Source organism: Labeo rohita, chromosome 18 (genome assembly GCF_022985175.1).
Source record: "Labeo rohita strain BAU-BD-2019 chromosome 18, IGBB_LRoh.1.0, whole genome shotgun sequence".
Taxonomy (NCBI): domain Eukaryota; kingdom Metazoa; phylum Chordata; class Actinopteri; order Cypriniformes; family Cyprinidae; genus Labeo; species Labeo rohita.
In genome coordinates this window covers 14,550,518-14,564,709 of record NC_066886.1, presented here as the reverse complement: position 1 = coordinate 14,564,709, position 14,192 = coordinate 14,550,518, and the positions used below count along the sequence as shown (strand labels likewise).

The 14,192-nt window shown below is 36.1% G+C and overlaps 1 protein-coding gene across 8 annotated transcripts in view; it reads right to left on the bottom strand.

The window, feature by feature from the left end:
- Positions 1-3,554: 3,554 nt before the first annotated feature.
- cbfb (core-binding factor subunit beta) overlaps positions 3,555-14,192 on the bottom strand; it is a 51,028-nt gene continuing 40,390 nt past the window's right edge. Inside the window, exons 6-8 of one of the 8 annotated variants that reach the window (XM_051134386.1) lie at positions 13,443-13,484; positions 13,095-13,142; positions 3,555-5,112 (exon numbers count right to left, since the gene is read on the bottom strand). In XM_051134386.1, coding sequence (XP_050990343.1) covers positions 13,113-13,142; positions 13,443-13,484 — 72 coding nt within the window. In that variant the 3' untranslated portion in view covers positions 3,555-5,112; positions 13,095-13,112. The remainder of the gene's footprint in view (positions 5,113-13,094; positions 13,143-13,442; positions 13,485-14,192) is intronic. The other 7 variants (XM_051134387.1, XM_051134389.1, XM_051134390.1 and 4 more) reach the window with 7 other exon arrangements.

The following is a 14,192-nucleotide window of genomic DNA, read 5'->3' as shown; positions in this document are numbered from 1 at the left end:
GTATTCTATAAAAATGATTTGCATTCCGATTCTGACATCCAAATTCACAATAAAACATTGTTTTTCTGTTATTACATGGATTTTACCCATTTCCTTCCCCTTGTTAGCCTACTAGTGTTTTTCTGCCACCACAATGCACTCGCAGCTGCAAGTGACGTCTACTCCAAATTAGTCTGTAGCGGCTAATGAACTGGAAGTCTCGCCCATTGGCTTACTTCCACGTTGAAGAATAAGGTGGACATTTTCTATGAAGCAAAAATGTTTTAAAAAGTGTGTTGAAGTGTCATGTTGAATAATAATAAAAACCTTTTCTTTTTCTTTCTTTCTTTCTTTCTTTCTTTCTTTCTTTCTTTCTTTCAATGCTTAAATAAGGCCACAGCCAAAACTTTTGTATCTACTCTCATATGGTGCTGCCTTTCTCCATCTCAGCTGGATATCTCACTCCACTCATCCCAGAGCTCAAAGATTGCTCTGGCATTAGATGGTGGACATTAGAGGTGGCACAGGAAACTTTCAGCATCCATTTTTGCCTGTCGTTCACCATTGCGCATGGGGTTGGATGCATTATGTGCCTGCGGGGTTCCTTCCCTGCCTTCTTTCTTTCCTTTGACTTGCTTTCCAGCTTGTCATGAAAGGAGCCAACAGCATATACGTCATCCCACTCGCCCTAATGTTCAAAGCAGGATTCGTGGAGGTCTGTAGTGGGCACATCACATCTAACTGGCTCTCCAGCTTTCCAGCACAGTTAGTGGTCTCCTTCCAGGAATCATTCCATGTGCTCCAGTTGACATCCTCACACCATATGTGACCCTGGAACACAAAACCAGTCATAATTTTTTTGAAATTGAAAGTTATACATAATAAATAAATTAGCTTTCCATTGATGTATGGTTTGTTAGGATAGCACTATATTTGGCCGAAATACAGCTATTTGAAAATCTGGAATCTGAGGGTTCCAAAATATTGAGAAAATCACCTATTGTCCAAATGAAGTTCTTAACAATGTACAGGTGCATCTCAATAAATTAGAATGTCGTGGAAAAGTTCATTTATTTCAGTAATTCAACTCAAATTGTGAAACTTGTGTATTAAATAAATTCGATGCACACAGACTGAAGTAGTTTAAGTCGTCGGCTCTTTTAATCGTGATGATTTTGGCTCACGTTTAACAAAAACCCACCAATTCACAATCTCAACAAATTAGAATACTTCATAAGACCAATTAAAAAAAAAAACATTTAGTGAATTGCTGGTATTCTGGAAAGTATGTTCATTTACTGTATATGTACTCAAAACTTGGTAGGGGCTCCTTTTGCTTTAATTACTGCCTCAATTCGGCGTGGCATGGAGGTGATCAGTCTGTGGCACTGCTGAGGTGGTATGGAAGCCCAGGTTTCTTTGACAGTGGCCTTCAGCTCATCTGCATTTTTTGGTCTCTTGTTTCTCATTTTCCTCTTTACAATAGTTATTCAATAGAGAATCTATGGGGTGCAGGTCTGGTGAGTTTGCTGGCCAGTCAAGCACACCAACACCATGGTCATTTAACCAACTTTTGGTGCTTTTGGCAGTGTGGGCATGTGCCAAATGCTGCTGGAAAATGAAATCAGTATCTTTAAAAAGCTGGTCACCAGAAGGAAGCATGAAGTGCTCTAAAATTTCTTGGTAAACGGGTGCAGTGACTTTGGTTTTCAAAAAACACAGTGGACCAACACCAGCAGATGACATTGCACCCCAAATCATCACAGACTGTGGAAACTTAACACTGGACTTCAAGCAACTTGGGCTATGAGCTTCTCCACCCTTCCTCCAGACTCTAGGACTTGGTTTCCAAATGAAATACAATACTTGCTCTCATCTGAAAAGAGGACTTTGGACCACTGGGCAACAGTCCATTTCTTCTTCTCCTTAGCCCAGGTAAGACGGAATACAAAACTGTAGCCAAATTCCTTGACACGTCTGTGTGTGGTGGCTCTTGATGCCTTGATCCCAGCCTCAGTCCATTCCTTGTGAAGTTCACCCAAATTCTTGAATCGATTTTACTAGACAAGCCTCTCAAGGCTGCGGTTCTCTCAGTTGGTTGAGCATCTATTTCTTCCACACTTTTTCCTTCCACTCAACTTACTGTTAACATGCTTGGATACAGCACTCTGTGAACAGCCAGCTTCTTTGGCAATGAATGTTTGTGGCTTACCCTCCTTGTGAAGGGTGTCATTGATTGTCTCCTGGACAACTGTCAGATTGTGACCATGATTACCATGATTGTGTAGCCTAGTGAACCAAACTGAGAGACCATTCTGAAAGCTCAGAAAACCTTTGCAGGTATTTTGAATTGATTAGCTGATTGGCATGTTACCATATTCTAATTTGTTGAGATAGTGAATTGGTGGGTTTTTGTTAAATGTGAGCCAAAATCATCACAATTAAAAGGACCAAAGACTTAAACTACTTCAGTCTGTGTGCACTGAACTTATTTAATACACAAGTTTCACAATTTGAGTCGAATTACTGAAATAAATGAACTTTTCCACAACATTCTAATTTATTGAGATGCACCTGTACACTACTAATCAAAAACCAAGCTTTGATATAATTATGGTTGGAAGTTTACAAAATATCTTCATGGAACATGATCTCTACTTAATATCCTAATTACTTTTTGGCATAAAAAAGAAAAATTGATCATTTTGACCTGTACAATATATTGTTGGCTATTGTTACATGTATACCTCTGCTACTTACTACTTACGGTTTTGTGATCCAGGGTCACATATAACAGTAAAGGTTTCATCAGGCCTGGAATCTCTGGTAGCAAAGAGAAAACACTCAAGCATTTTTGCAATACTGGCACAGTCAACTGTGAAATCATCATTACTGCAAGAAAACATTAGTTAATTGTGTTCACATAAATTAGCCAAGGAGATCTATTTTAAATAGTTACATTTTATTTTATTAAACACAGTACATATTACAAAATGGCACTAGCTTTTGTTTATGTTTTTAAGTAATTTAGCACAAAAAATGCAATTTAACATCCACATGATCTGCTATGTGACAGAAAGATTCATTTTGCCACTTTATAAAAAGATACACACACACAAACACTACAGTGAATGAGAATATGGTTTGTAACAAGTTTATTAAGAAACAAATCAAACATAACACTTCAGTTAACAGTCCTCCTTGCTTAAAATTAAAAACAGAAAAAGAGCTAAAACCAAAGACCATATAAAAGCATCCCCACATCTTCAGGGGAGGTCAAAGGGGAAATGAAAGCAATATCAATACAGAAATACACATTTCATCATAGCGGAACCTGATAATGAAACAACCGTATACCTGCATCAATAACTTAAAACAATTAAGAAAATAAACATTTTATTTATTCATTCATTAAAAAAGAGCCATCCACTACCTGGTGTGTACTGTATTTTGCCTTAATGCCAGCATTAAGTAAAGGGGTGAAAGAGAAACTAACAAAGGGCCAGCAAAGGTTATTTCTTTGATACACAGCAATAAGACACACCTAGAAGCAGAGAGTTGATCTGCAAGACTAATTAAAGCAGGACTGTTTTGTGGACTCTGGCTTGGTCAAGTGATCTTCAAAATAGGATATCAACAGACCTCAATAACCTCCTGGTGCCCGGTCTCTGACCATTGTGTGGTATAAAAACCCACTCCAACTATATAAAGCTTTAACGTTCTACTAAACCAACATTAGCTTTTCCTCAACACTCAGACAACATGAACTTGCTCTCTATAAATAAGCTCTCCTTTGTGTATATTTGGTTTAAGCTAGAGGTAGGCCATACCTTCTGACGTCAGCATCCCACCAGAAAAAGAATTCTTGGCCCTTTAAATCTTACCATTGGCTGTTGTAAATAAAAAAAAGAACATAGAAATGATTCAACATTAAATATTGTGTTCAAATGTCGTCGGAGGGCAATTTGTGTCTATCCTTCCCTACTTTCCTTTCACTTTATCAGTGATTTTTGCCTTAACAACTAACATCCAGTCTCAAACCACTAAAGCAGATCTCCTTTGACCAAAGGGCACAAAGAGGTCCTCTGTTATTCTTTATGATACTTGCATATATAATAAGTCAGATATCAAACGTTCAACAACTTTAAATCTGTCTGGAAGTGAGTGATATATACGATTTGAATTCGTTATGTCTCCTTTCTGAGTCTTGTACATAGGCAAATTGGATGAATTCACTTGGTTTTAACATGGTGTGACTGAAAAATGTCTTATTTTTAAGAATTCCAGAGTAAGAATATGTAGCAAAACACTGAAAATCCTGCTTAAACTAAACGGGTAAAACATTGACATTAATGAAAGAAAAACGTAGGCTGAAAAAACAAATCTCTGCCTCACAGAGTAACACTGACCTCAATATTCACTTCCTGCTGCTCAGTTCACGTTCTGACTTTGAGAGGAAGAGAGTGGAAGACAGAGCACGTGGAGAAGGATGGTAAAAGAAAAAACCTCCTCGTTCACAACATCAGCAGCCTCTTTCTAGATTTTCTTTTTAGACGTCGAAAAAAAGTCTACTCTACTGCACGAATCTACTTAGCGACTAGTTCTCCTACGAAGCGCGAGGACAGACGTGTTTATATATAGAGGAAATGAAAATACAAAAAAGTAAACATCCTGACTTTCACACACAATACGAATAAAATAATTAAAAAATGCCATTTCATTACAATAGGATAAAATAAGATGCCTTGCATAGAGGGGGGAACAAGAGCAAACATAGGTAGGAAAACCATGCATACCGAAAGGCGATATGGGGGACTTAAACTGAACGTATCACATAGTGCAAAAATCCCAGGAAGAACCGAGGGACTAAATCAAATGCGAATGAATCTCACATCAATACCAGCCCAGCCCAACCCACCCAGCCCCTTCACCAAACATCCCACCCGAAAATCCCCACCGGTGTGGACTTTGGTCTGTCCTGTGATAAACAAGGCATCAGGAGATGAGATTGCCGTGGTGTCGGAGGTCTTATGACCCTATCCCTGCCCACTTTGGTGAATGCCGCTAGCGCATCTTGTGATCATCAGTGTTGCCCATGTTGGAGCCAGGGCTGGGGTCCTGCTGTCGCCTGGGCTGGGTCATCACACACGCACACAGTCACACATGCAAAAACGTGCACACACACCCCAACAAACAGAGACAGAATACAGTTAAAATGATTGTGCTGCGCTCGAGTCGCTCACATGTTAGTTCTCAAACTACAAACAACAATAACATGTTCCAGCCCACATGCAATTCCTCTGTGTATCCAGCAGGGGACGGCAGAGATCAACCCCAGTCTGGACGCTAAAAATTGAGCTGCTTTTTTTGGTTGAAGTGGCAGACATTAGTCATTAGTCAGGGGGAAGTCTTCAAATCACTAGCCTTAAAAATAAAGATATGACTGATGGCCTTGTCACAGATACATATGTTTATGTGCCTATGTCTAAATCTCTCTCTGACATAGATGTCTGAGCACAGACAGGGCAGACGGACGGACAGACAGACAGGCAGACGGTGAGAGAAAGATAGACGGAGAGGCAGACATAGTGTATCTCGCATAGCGTGAGGTCATCATCTGTGGAACCGGCGATTATAGCACGTTCTAACCCTAGAGCTACAGTACGCAAGGCTGTTTTTACTCGACCCGACGCTCGGGAATCCCATCTTTAAGCGTGCGCATTAACAGATGAGGCTGTTATAGCGGTCGTACGCACTGCAACAAAGAGTCTGGTGCATAAACGTACTGTAAACAATACGCTTTAGATTTAAACGTATTTGTCTAGTGACGCGTTGTTTGTTTTTTTATACTCTACTGTTTAAAGGTTTGAGATCAATAAGAGTTTTTTTTTCCCAGCAGGGAGACATTAAATAGCTTTTTTAGGATGAATCACTTGTTGTTGTAGTCACAAGTCGCTTTGGAGAAAAGCATCTGCTAAATGAATACAAAAAATCATGGTTTACACAAAATATTAACCAGCACTGTCTAATCACCAAATAAGACTATTAGAATGATTTCTGAAGGATTGTGTGACACTGAAGACTGGAGTAATGATGCGGAAAATAACATAGACAACAGTTATTCTAATTTGTAATAATATTTGACAATATCACTGTTTTTACTGTATTTCTTGCATCAGCTTTGGTGAACATTTTTACTTTAGAAAAGCAGTGTATTATATGTTTTGTTTTACTGGTACACTGCTGTTCAAAAGTTTGGGATCAGTAAGATTTCTGCTCATTAAGGCCCTGTTTAGTTGATTAAAAATACAGAAAAAACTATAATATTGTGAAATATTATTGCAATTTAAAATAGTGGATTTCTATTTAAATATACTTTAAAATATATTTAATTCCTGTGATGCAAAGCTGAATTTTCAGCATGATTACTCATCTTCAGTGTCACACAGTCCTTCAGAAATCATTCAAATATGCTGATTTATTATTAGTGTTGAAAACATATTTTTAGGAAACTTTTTTCCAGATTCTTTGATGAACATTAAAAAGAGCAGTATTTATTTAAAACAGAAATCTTTTGTAACAATATACACTATTGTTTAAAGTTTCTTTGTTTGAAAGAAATTAATACTTTTATTCAGCAAGGATGTGTTAAATTGATAAAAAATTTATGGTAAAGACTTATATTGTTAGAAACGATTTCTATTTTGAATAAACACGCTTTTTAACTTTTTTATTTATCAAAGAATCCTGAAAAAAAATATAATAGGTTCCAAAAAAATATTAAGCAGCACAGCTGTTTCCAACATTGATTATTAATCAGCATATCAGAATGATTTATGAAGGATCATGTGACACTTAAGACAGGAGTAATGGCTGATGAAAATTCAGCTTTTCGTTGCAGAAATAAATTCTGTTTTAAAGTATATTAAAATAAAAAAACACAAATCGCAATAATATTTCACAATATTACAGTTTTTTCTGTATTTTTAATCAAATAAACAGCCTCGATAAGCAGAAAAGACTTTAAAAGGCATTAAAAATCCCACTGATCCCAAACTTTTGAAAGGCAGTGTATATATTTTTATATACATATTTATTTTTTAAATGTTACGTATTTTTATACTTTAAAGCAAACAAAGTGAAATAATGTTGATATTATCCTGCTGACGGGAAAAAAAAACGACTGCTGGTCTTAGTTGATTTCAGATAGTCTCTTAAGATGCTGGGCGGCAAGATGGTCTACCACCATAACCAGCTGAAAAATACCCAAAACCCCTTTTAAAACCAGCTAGCAGACTAGGGCTGACTAGGTAAGTCTAACAAACCAGCTAGGTTTAAGTTTAACATTTTTTTTTTTCCGGCAGGGCAGTAAATATTAAAAATCCTGCACAAAACAAGCACACAACTCAAACTGCAGAGTTTATATATATCTATAGGGCTTTATAAAGCACAAAAAGCCTTTTTATATCTTCTCTGTAGTATTTAGGCTTAGAAAAAGTGTGTTTGTGTGCATGAGAGGACGCAGCATCGATCATACGGAGCCCAGCTGAAGCACTCTCCTGTACCACAAGTCAATAGTGCTTAGATTTTGCTGGGCAGACAGCGCTGCTAATGAAAAAGATCAATACTAATGATATATTAATACTTTCACTGGCCCAACATCACTCATGCTCTAATCCCACCTGCAGTAAAGGCCTGGGTTTCATGAAAAATGGCCTATCTATTTTTCATCCATCTCTTTACCATCTATCACGCAGAAGGCCATTACACTCTTCGATATCTTTCAGCTTTGATTCGCCCCCTCGGACTCCCTGCATAGACAAACAGTGACGGAACCGCATTAAGACGCGCTGAGAGAGGACAAATAAGTGTTTACGCACAGCGAATGTTCCTTTTTGTCTCTCAGTGAGGTCATAAGTGATTTCAAAGTCTCTAAATGCATTGTTCGCCCTTTCGAAACAAACCTGGCCCACTTTCCCAGAAAACGCTGGCTTTCCACTGATCCGGACTGCTATTGTGCTGGTTTTTATCCAATTACAGATGATGGAGTTTAAGATTCGACCACAGCTATGTGACCATTGTACAGCGTGAAGGCTAAAGGTACGATCCCAGCTCAAGTATTATTCGCTTTCCAAAATAAAGCCGCCCGAACCGCGCAGCTCGAAAACAAACTCTGGACTAAGGTCAGACTCTACACTGCTGGGATGAAAAACACAATTTGGTTGAGTTGCAGTATTATTTATGTGCTGCACTATTAAAAAAAAAATTCGTTTTTGCATTACGCACAAGGTTTTTAGTGGCAAAGGTGCTTTAGATTATTAACATGTTCTTTTCAGTAAGATAAAATTGTTATTTTAAGAACTTTTCACTGAAAGGTTCTTTGGGGAAACAAAAAAACCTTTTCGGAATCTTTGTTTTTAATCATTTACCATTTGAAAATTTGGGGTCAGTCAAGTTTTTTTTTTTTTTTTTTTGAAAGAAATGCATCAGCTGTGACAGTGAATACATTTAGAATGTTACAAAATAATTGCTTTTGTTATGAATTTTGGAGATTAATATTTGACCACAGCTATGCAATGTTGTACAATATGCAGCATTAAGGCTTGAGTATTATAGCTTTCCAAAATAAAGCTGACCGAACGGCAGCTCGAAAACAAGCTCAGAATCAGATTTCACACTGCTGGGATGAAAAACACAATTAGGTTGAACTGCAGTATTTTTTTGTGGAAAAAATAGTTTTTAGTTGGGTTTTTTTCAATATGAAAAAGGTTATTTTATTAACTTTTCACTGAAAGGTTCTTTTTGGAAACAAAAAAATGGTTCATTGTGAAACCCCCCTTTTGGAACCATGATTTTCAAGGATGTATCATTTAAAAGTCTGAGTTCAGTAGGATTTTTTTTTTTAAGAATTTTGACAGTGAACACATTTAGAATGTTACAAAATATTCTAACTCAACTAATTGCTGTTGTTACGAATTTTGAGTTTAATATTTGACAGTGAATACACTGTATGAATACACTTAGAATGTTACAAAACATTCAAATTCAAAAAATTGATTTTGTTATGAATTTTGGAGATTAATATTTGACCACAGCTATGCAATGTTGTACAATATGCAGCATTGAGGCAAGAGGTTCGATCCAAGCTTGAGTATTATAGCTTTTCAAAATAAAGCTGACCGAACGGCAGCTTGAAAACAAGGTCTGAACCAGAATCAGATTTCACACTGCTGGAATGAAAAACACAATTAGGTTGAACTGCAGTATTTTTTTGTGGAAAAAATAGTTTTTTTTTTTTTTTTTTTTCAGTAAGAAAAAGGTTATTTTATGAACTTTTCACTGAAAGGTTCTTTGGGGAAACAAAAAAATGGTTCTTTTATGGAATCATTGTGAAACCCCCATTTTGGAACCTTTATTTTCAAGCAAGTATCATTTCAAAGATTGGGTTCAGTAGGTTTTTTTTTTTTTTTTAAGAATTTTGACAGTGAACACATTTAGAATGTTACAAAATATTCTAACTCAACTAATTGCTGTTGTTACGAATTTTGAGTTTAATATTTGACCAACGCTATGCGACGTCGTACAACATGTTATGCAAAGGCTACAGGTTTGATCCAAGCTCAAGTATTATTCGCTTTCCAAAATAAAGCCGACTGAACTCGCCATTGATGGTTTTCGTGAAGAACATTTTTGTATTACACACAGATTTTAAGTGGAAAAGGTGCTTTAGATTATTAAAATGTTCTTTTCAGTCCTTTTCAGATTGCTTTTAAAAGAATTTTGACAGTGAATATATTTAGAATGTTACAAAATACTCAAATTCAAATATGTTGTTATGAATTTTGGTGATTAATATTTGAACACAGCTATGCAGTGTGTACAATACGCAGTGCTAAGGCAAGAGGTTCAATCCGAGCTCGAGTATTATTAGCTTTCCAAAATAAAGCTGACTGAATGGTGCAGTTCAAAACCAGCTCTGAATGAGGGTCAGACTCCACACTGCTCTAATGAAAAAGACAATTTGGTTAAACTTGAGTATTATTTATATACTACACTATTAAAAATACAGAGAAGAACATCTATGGAATTTTTCATTACACATGTTTTTTTAGTGGAGAAAGGTGCTTTTTAGTTTTTTCAATGAGAAAAAATGGTTATTTTAAGAACTTTTCACTGAAAGGTTCTTTGTGGAATCATAAAGTGGTTCTTTTATGGAATCATTGTGAAAAAACCCTTTTGGAACCTTTATGTTTAAGCATGTATTTAAAAGTTTGGAGTCAGTAGGACTGCTTTGTAAAGAATTCAAATAATCACTGTTGTCGTGAATTTTGTAGTTCCATCGTAGCACGAAGTCTAGAGGACAGATCCGAGCTCAAGTATCATTCGCTTTCTAAACTAAAGCTGACTGAACGGTGCAGCTCGAAACAAGCTTTGAACTAGTGTCAGACTCCACACTGCGGTGATGAAAAAGACAATTTGGTTGAACTGCAGTTTTATTTATATACTCCACTATTAAAAATAAAGGTTCTTTATTGCCATTGACAGTTCTGTGAAAAACATCTCGGCATTACACACAAGGTTTTTAGTGAAAAAGGTTCTTTAGATTATTAAAATGTTCTTTTCAGTAAGAAAAAATGTTTATTTTAAGAACGTTTCACAGAAAGGTTCTTTAAATTGTTCTTTTACAGAATCATTGTAAATACCCCCTTTTGGAACCCTTATTTTTAAGGGTGTACAATTTAAAAGTTTGGGGTCAGTAGGATTTTTTAAAAGAATTTTGACAGTAAATATATTTAGCTTTCAAATAACTGCTGTTGTTATGAATTTTGGAGTTTAATATTTGACCACAGCTATGCGATGTATAACATGCAGCATAAAGGCTAGAGCTTCGATCCAAGCTCAAGTATTATTTGCAAAATTAAGCCAACCGAACGGTGCAGCTTGAAAGCAAGCTCTGAACGAGGGTCAGACTCCACACTGCTGGGATGAAAAACACAATTTGGTTGAACCCCAGTATTATTTATATACTACACTATTTAAAAAAAAGGTTCTTTATTGCCATTGATGGTTTCGTGAAGAATATCCATAGAAGCTTTGCATTACACACAAGGTTCTTTAGATTATTCAAATGTTCTTTTCAGTAAGAAAAAAATGTTACTTTAAGAATTTTTCAATAGGTTTTTTCGGGGAAGCAAAAATGGTTCTTCTATAGCATAATTGTGCAAAAAACCCTTTTGAAACCTTTAATTTTAAGCATGTATCATTAAAAGTTTGGGTTCAGTAGGATTGTTTTAAAGAATTTTGAGAGTGAACATATTTACAATGTTACAAAATATTCAAATTCATGTAATTCCTGTTGTTATGAATTTTGGAGTTTAATAATTGATAGCTGTCATAAAATATGTAACGCAAAGGCTAGAGGTTCATTTCGAGCTCAAGTATTATTCGTTTTCCAAAATAAAGCAGACCAAATGGTGCAACTCGAAAACTGCAAAAGTTTTTTTTTTTTTTGTTTTAAATAACTTTGACAGTGAATACATTTAGAATGTCACAAAACTTTCAAATACAAAGTCACAATTGTGCGTTTATATCTCACAGTTCTGAGGAAAAAAGTCAGAATTGCGAGTTTATATGACACAATTCTGAGAAAAAAAGATATAAACTCGAAATTGCGAAAAAAAATCGCAATTACCTTTTTTATTTTAATTCAGTGGCGGAAACGGGCTTCCACAGTGTATGATTTAAAAGTTTGGGGTCAGTAGGATTTTTGTTTTGTTTTTTAAGAATTTTGACAGTGAATACATTTAGAATGTTACAAAATATTCACATTCAAAAAACCTGTTGTTACGAATTTTAGTTTAATATTTGACCGACGTTGTACAATGTGTAACATGAAGGCTAGAGGTTTGATCCAAGCTCTAGTACTATTTTTTAGTTTTTCAAAATAAAGCCGACCAAACAGTGCAGCTTAAAAACAAGCTGTGAATGAGTGTTAAGACTCCACACTGTTGGGATGAAAAAAAAATGAACTGCTGTATTATTTATATACCACATTACAAGAACATCCATGGAACCTTTGCATTACACGTAAGGTTTTTAGTGGGAAATGTTCTTTAAATTATTCAAATTTACTTTTCAGTAAAAAAAATGGTTATTTTAAGAATGTTTCATGAAAGAATTTTGAATACATGCTTTGAATACATTTAGTGAATACATTTAGAATGTTACAAAATATATATAATTGCTTAATATTTGACCACAGCTACGCAATGTCGTACAATACATAGTGCGAAGGCTAGAGGTTCGATCTGAGCGCAAGTATTATTCGCTTTCCGAAATAAAGCCGACCGAACGGCGAAGCTCGAAAACAAGCTCTGAACGAGGGTCAGACTCCACACTGCTGAGATGAGAAAGCATGAATTATAGAATAATTACAGGGTTTCATTTTTCCACCGCTCACAGTGACTTTGAGCTTTGAGGGAAAAACATTTGGCCCGTGAGTCACAGATCGCCTGACTGCAATGAGTAAGAAATTTGATTTTCATAAGCAGCCAGATCTATTTAAAAAAGAGACCTTGGCATGATTGATTTTGGAAGAGAGGATGAAGAGTGTGTAAAGGAACGCCTGAGGGTGTAGATTAGGAGGGAGGAATATAAAGGCGGCGGTTCATAAGGGGAATCTTTCTGGTCATGTGCTGCCAAGCTGTGCCTGAGAGCTCCCAGAGGGCTTTGCAGCAGGGGAGTGGGTGGGCGGGGCAGTTAGGAATTTTGGGATAGAAGTCTGGTCTCCATTACAGAGGTCTGAGAAGAGCGAGCTGGGGGTCTCTCGTGCCGGAGGGGAGTTTTTTAGCGCTTATAAGACCCGCAGCCCGAAGTTGCTTATAGAAGCCTGAAATCTCATTTGAAGTAACACACACCTACACTAACACATATAGACGCAGTAAACACACACACACACACACACACACACACACACACAGAGTAGAATACATAAAGACACAGAGATGCTCTTTCATGCACATGCTCTTGTGAAACACACACTCACGTACACACACTTACAGACAGACACGGTTTAGTGCATGACACAAGGATAGAGAGAAGCAGAGGAGACAGACCCTGGTCCTTGAAGGCCATCAGTCCCAGATTTTTGATGCCACAGGGTCCTAAAAAACACAATTTGGTTTTCATCTTAAGAGTGCAGTTTGGATTGACTGTAGAATGATTATATTTGAGGACTTACAATGCAAAGACACTTCATGCACTAAGCCATGAGTAAACAAGTAAAGCACTTCAATAGCTTACACGTACACAAACTCACATAGAGTACATATATGCATGCGTACATACAAAATCCTAAGAAACACACATGCCCTTCTTCATTATGCTTTTGCTCTGAATGGTTTATAGTAAACAGAAAATCAAGGCAGCAGTTCACTACATAAAATCCTAAATTGTTGTCTTACCTCCTGAGTTATTAAATGACTGAGCTGTGCCATCGGCATCTGCTAAATGACAAGTGATCAAATCAGTATTGCCCCAGACAAGCTGTTTAGCTACGTCAAGAGCTCTCAAGACATCAGGGAACAGACACAAATGTTGTCAGGTGGCACTTATTTACCTGCTCCTGCAGTGCAATTTTGAAAGGAGACAGAATTCACAACTACTGTTTTCATGTAAAAATGTCAAAGTACTAATGGAACCCTTTAGGTTCAACTGAAAAAGAAATAATTATATCATTGCCATGACAATTAAGCACATGATAATTAAAACATATATATTATTCTCATTATTGTAATATGAAATGTATATAATCAATTGTTTAATTAATATACAAATATTTAGATATCACTCATACTCTGATTTTTCTTTAAAAAAAAAAACAAAAAAAAAAAAAACTACACTACAACAATTTCTTAAAATATTAATCATCTTTGAGAATAATAAGAATGACAAAAAAAATACAAAAGTCAAATGTCCGGATGCATTACAGTAATGACATATTTTGGGGAAAATAAGCTTAATTGCCATAAATAAATAATGTGACTATGCAGAAATGGTTTCATTTCCTTTATCCAAAATATTATGTTTTGTTTTGGGGTGAGACAGGGTTCGTACAAATACTGTAAAGTGAAATTCCAGGACTTTCAAGGACTTTTCAAGCACTAGTTTTTTGATTTTCAAGGTCTTCAATCAGAGATCTCGCTTATTGAATG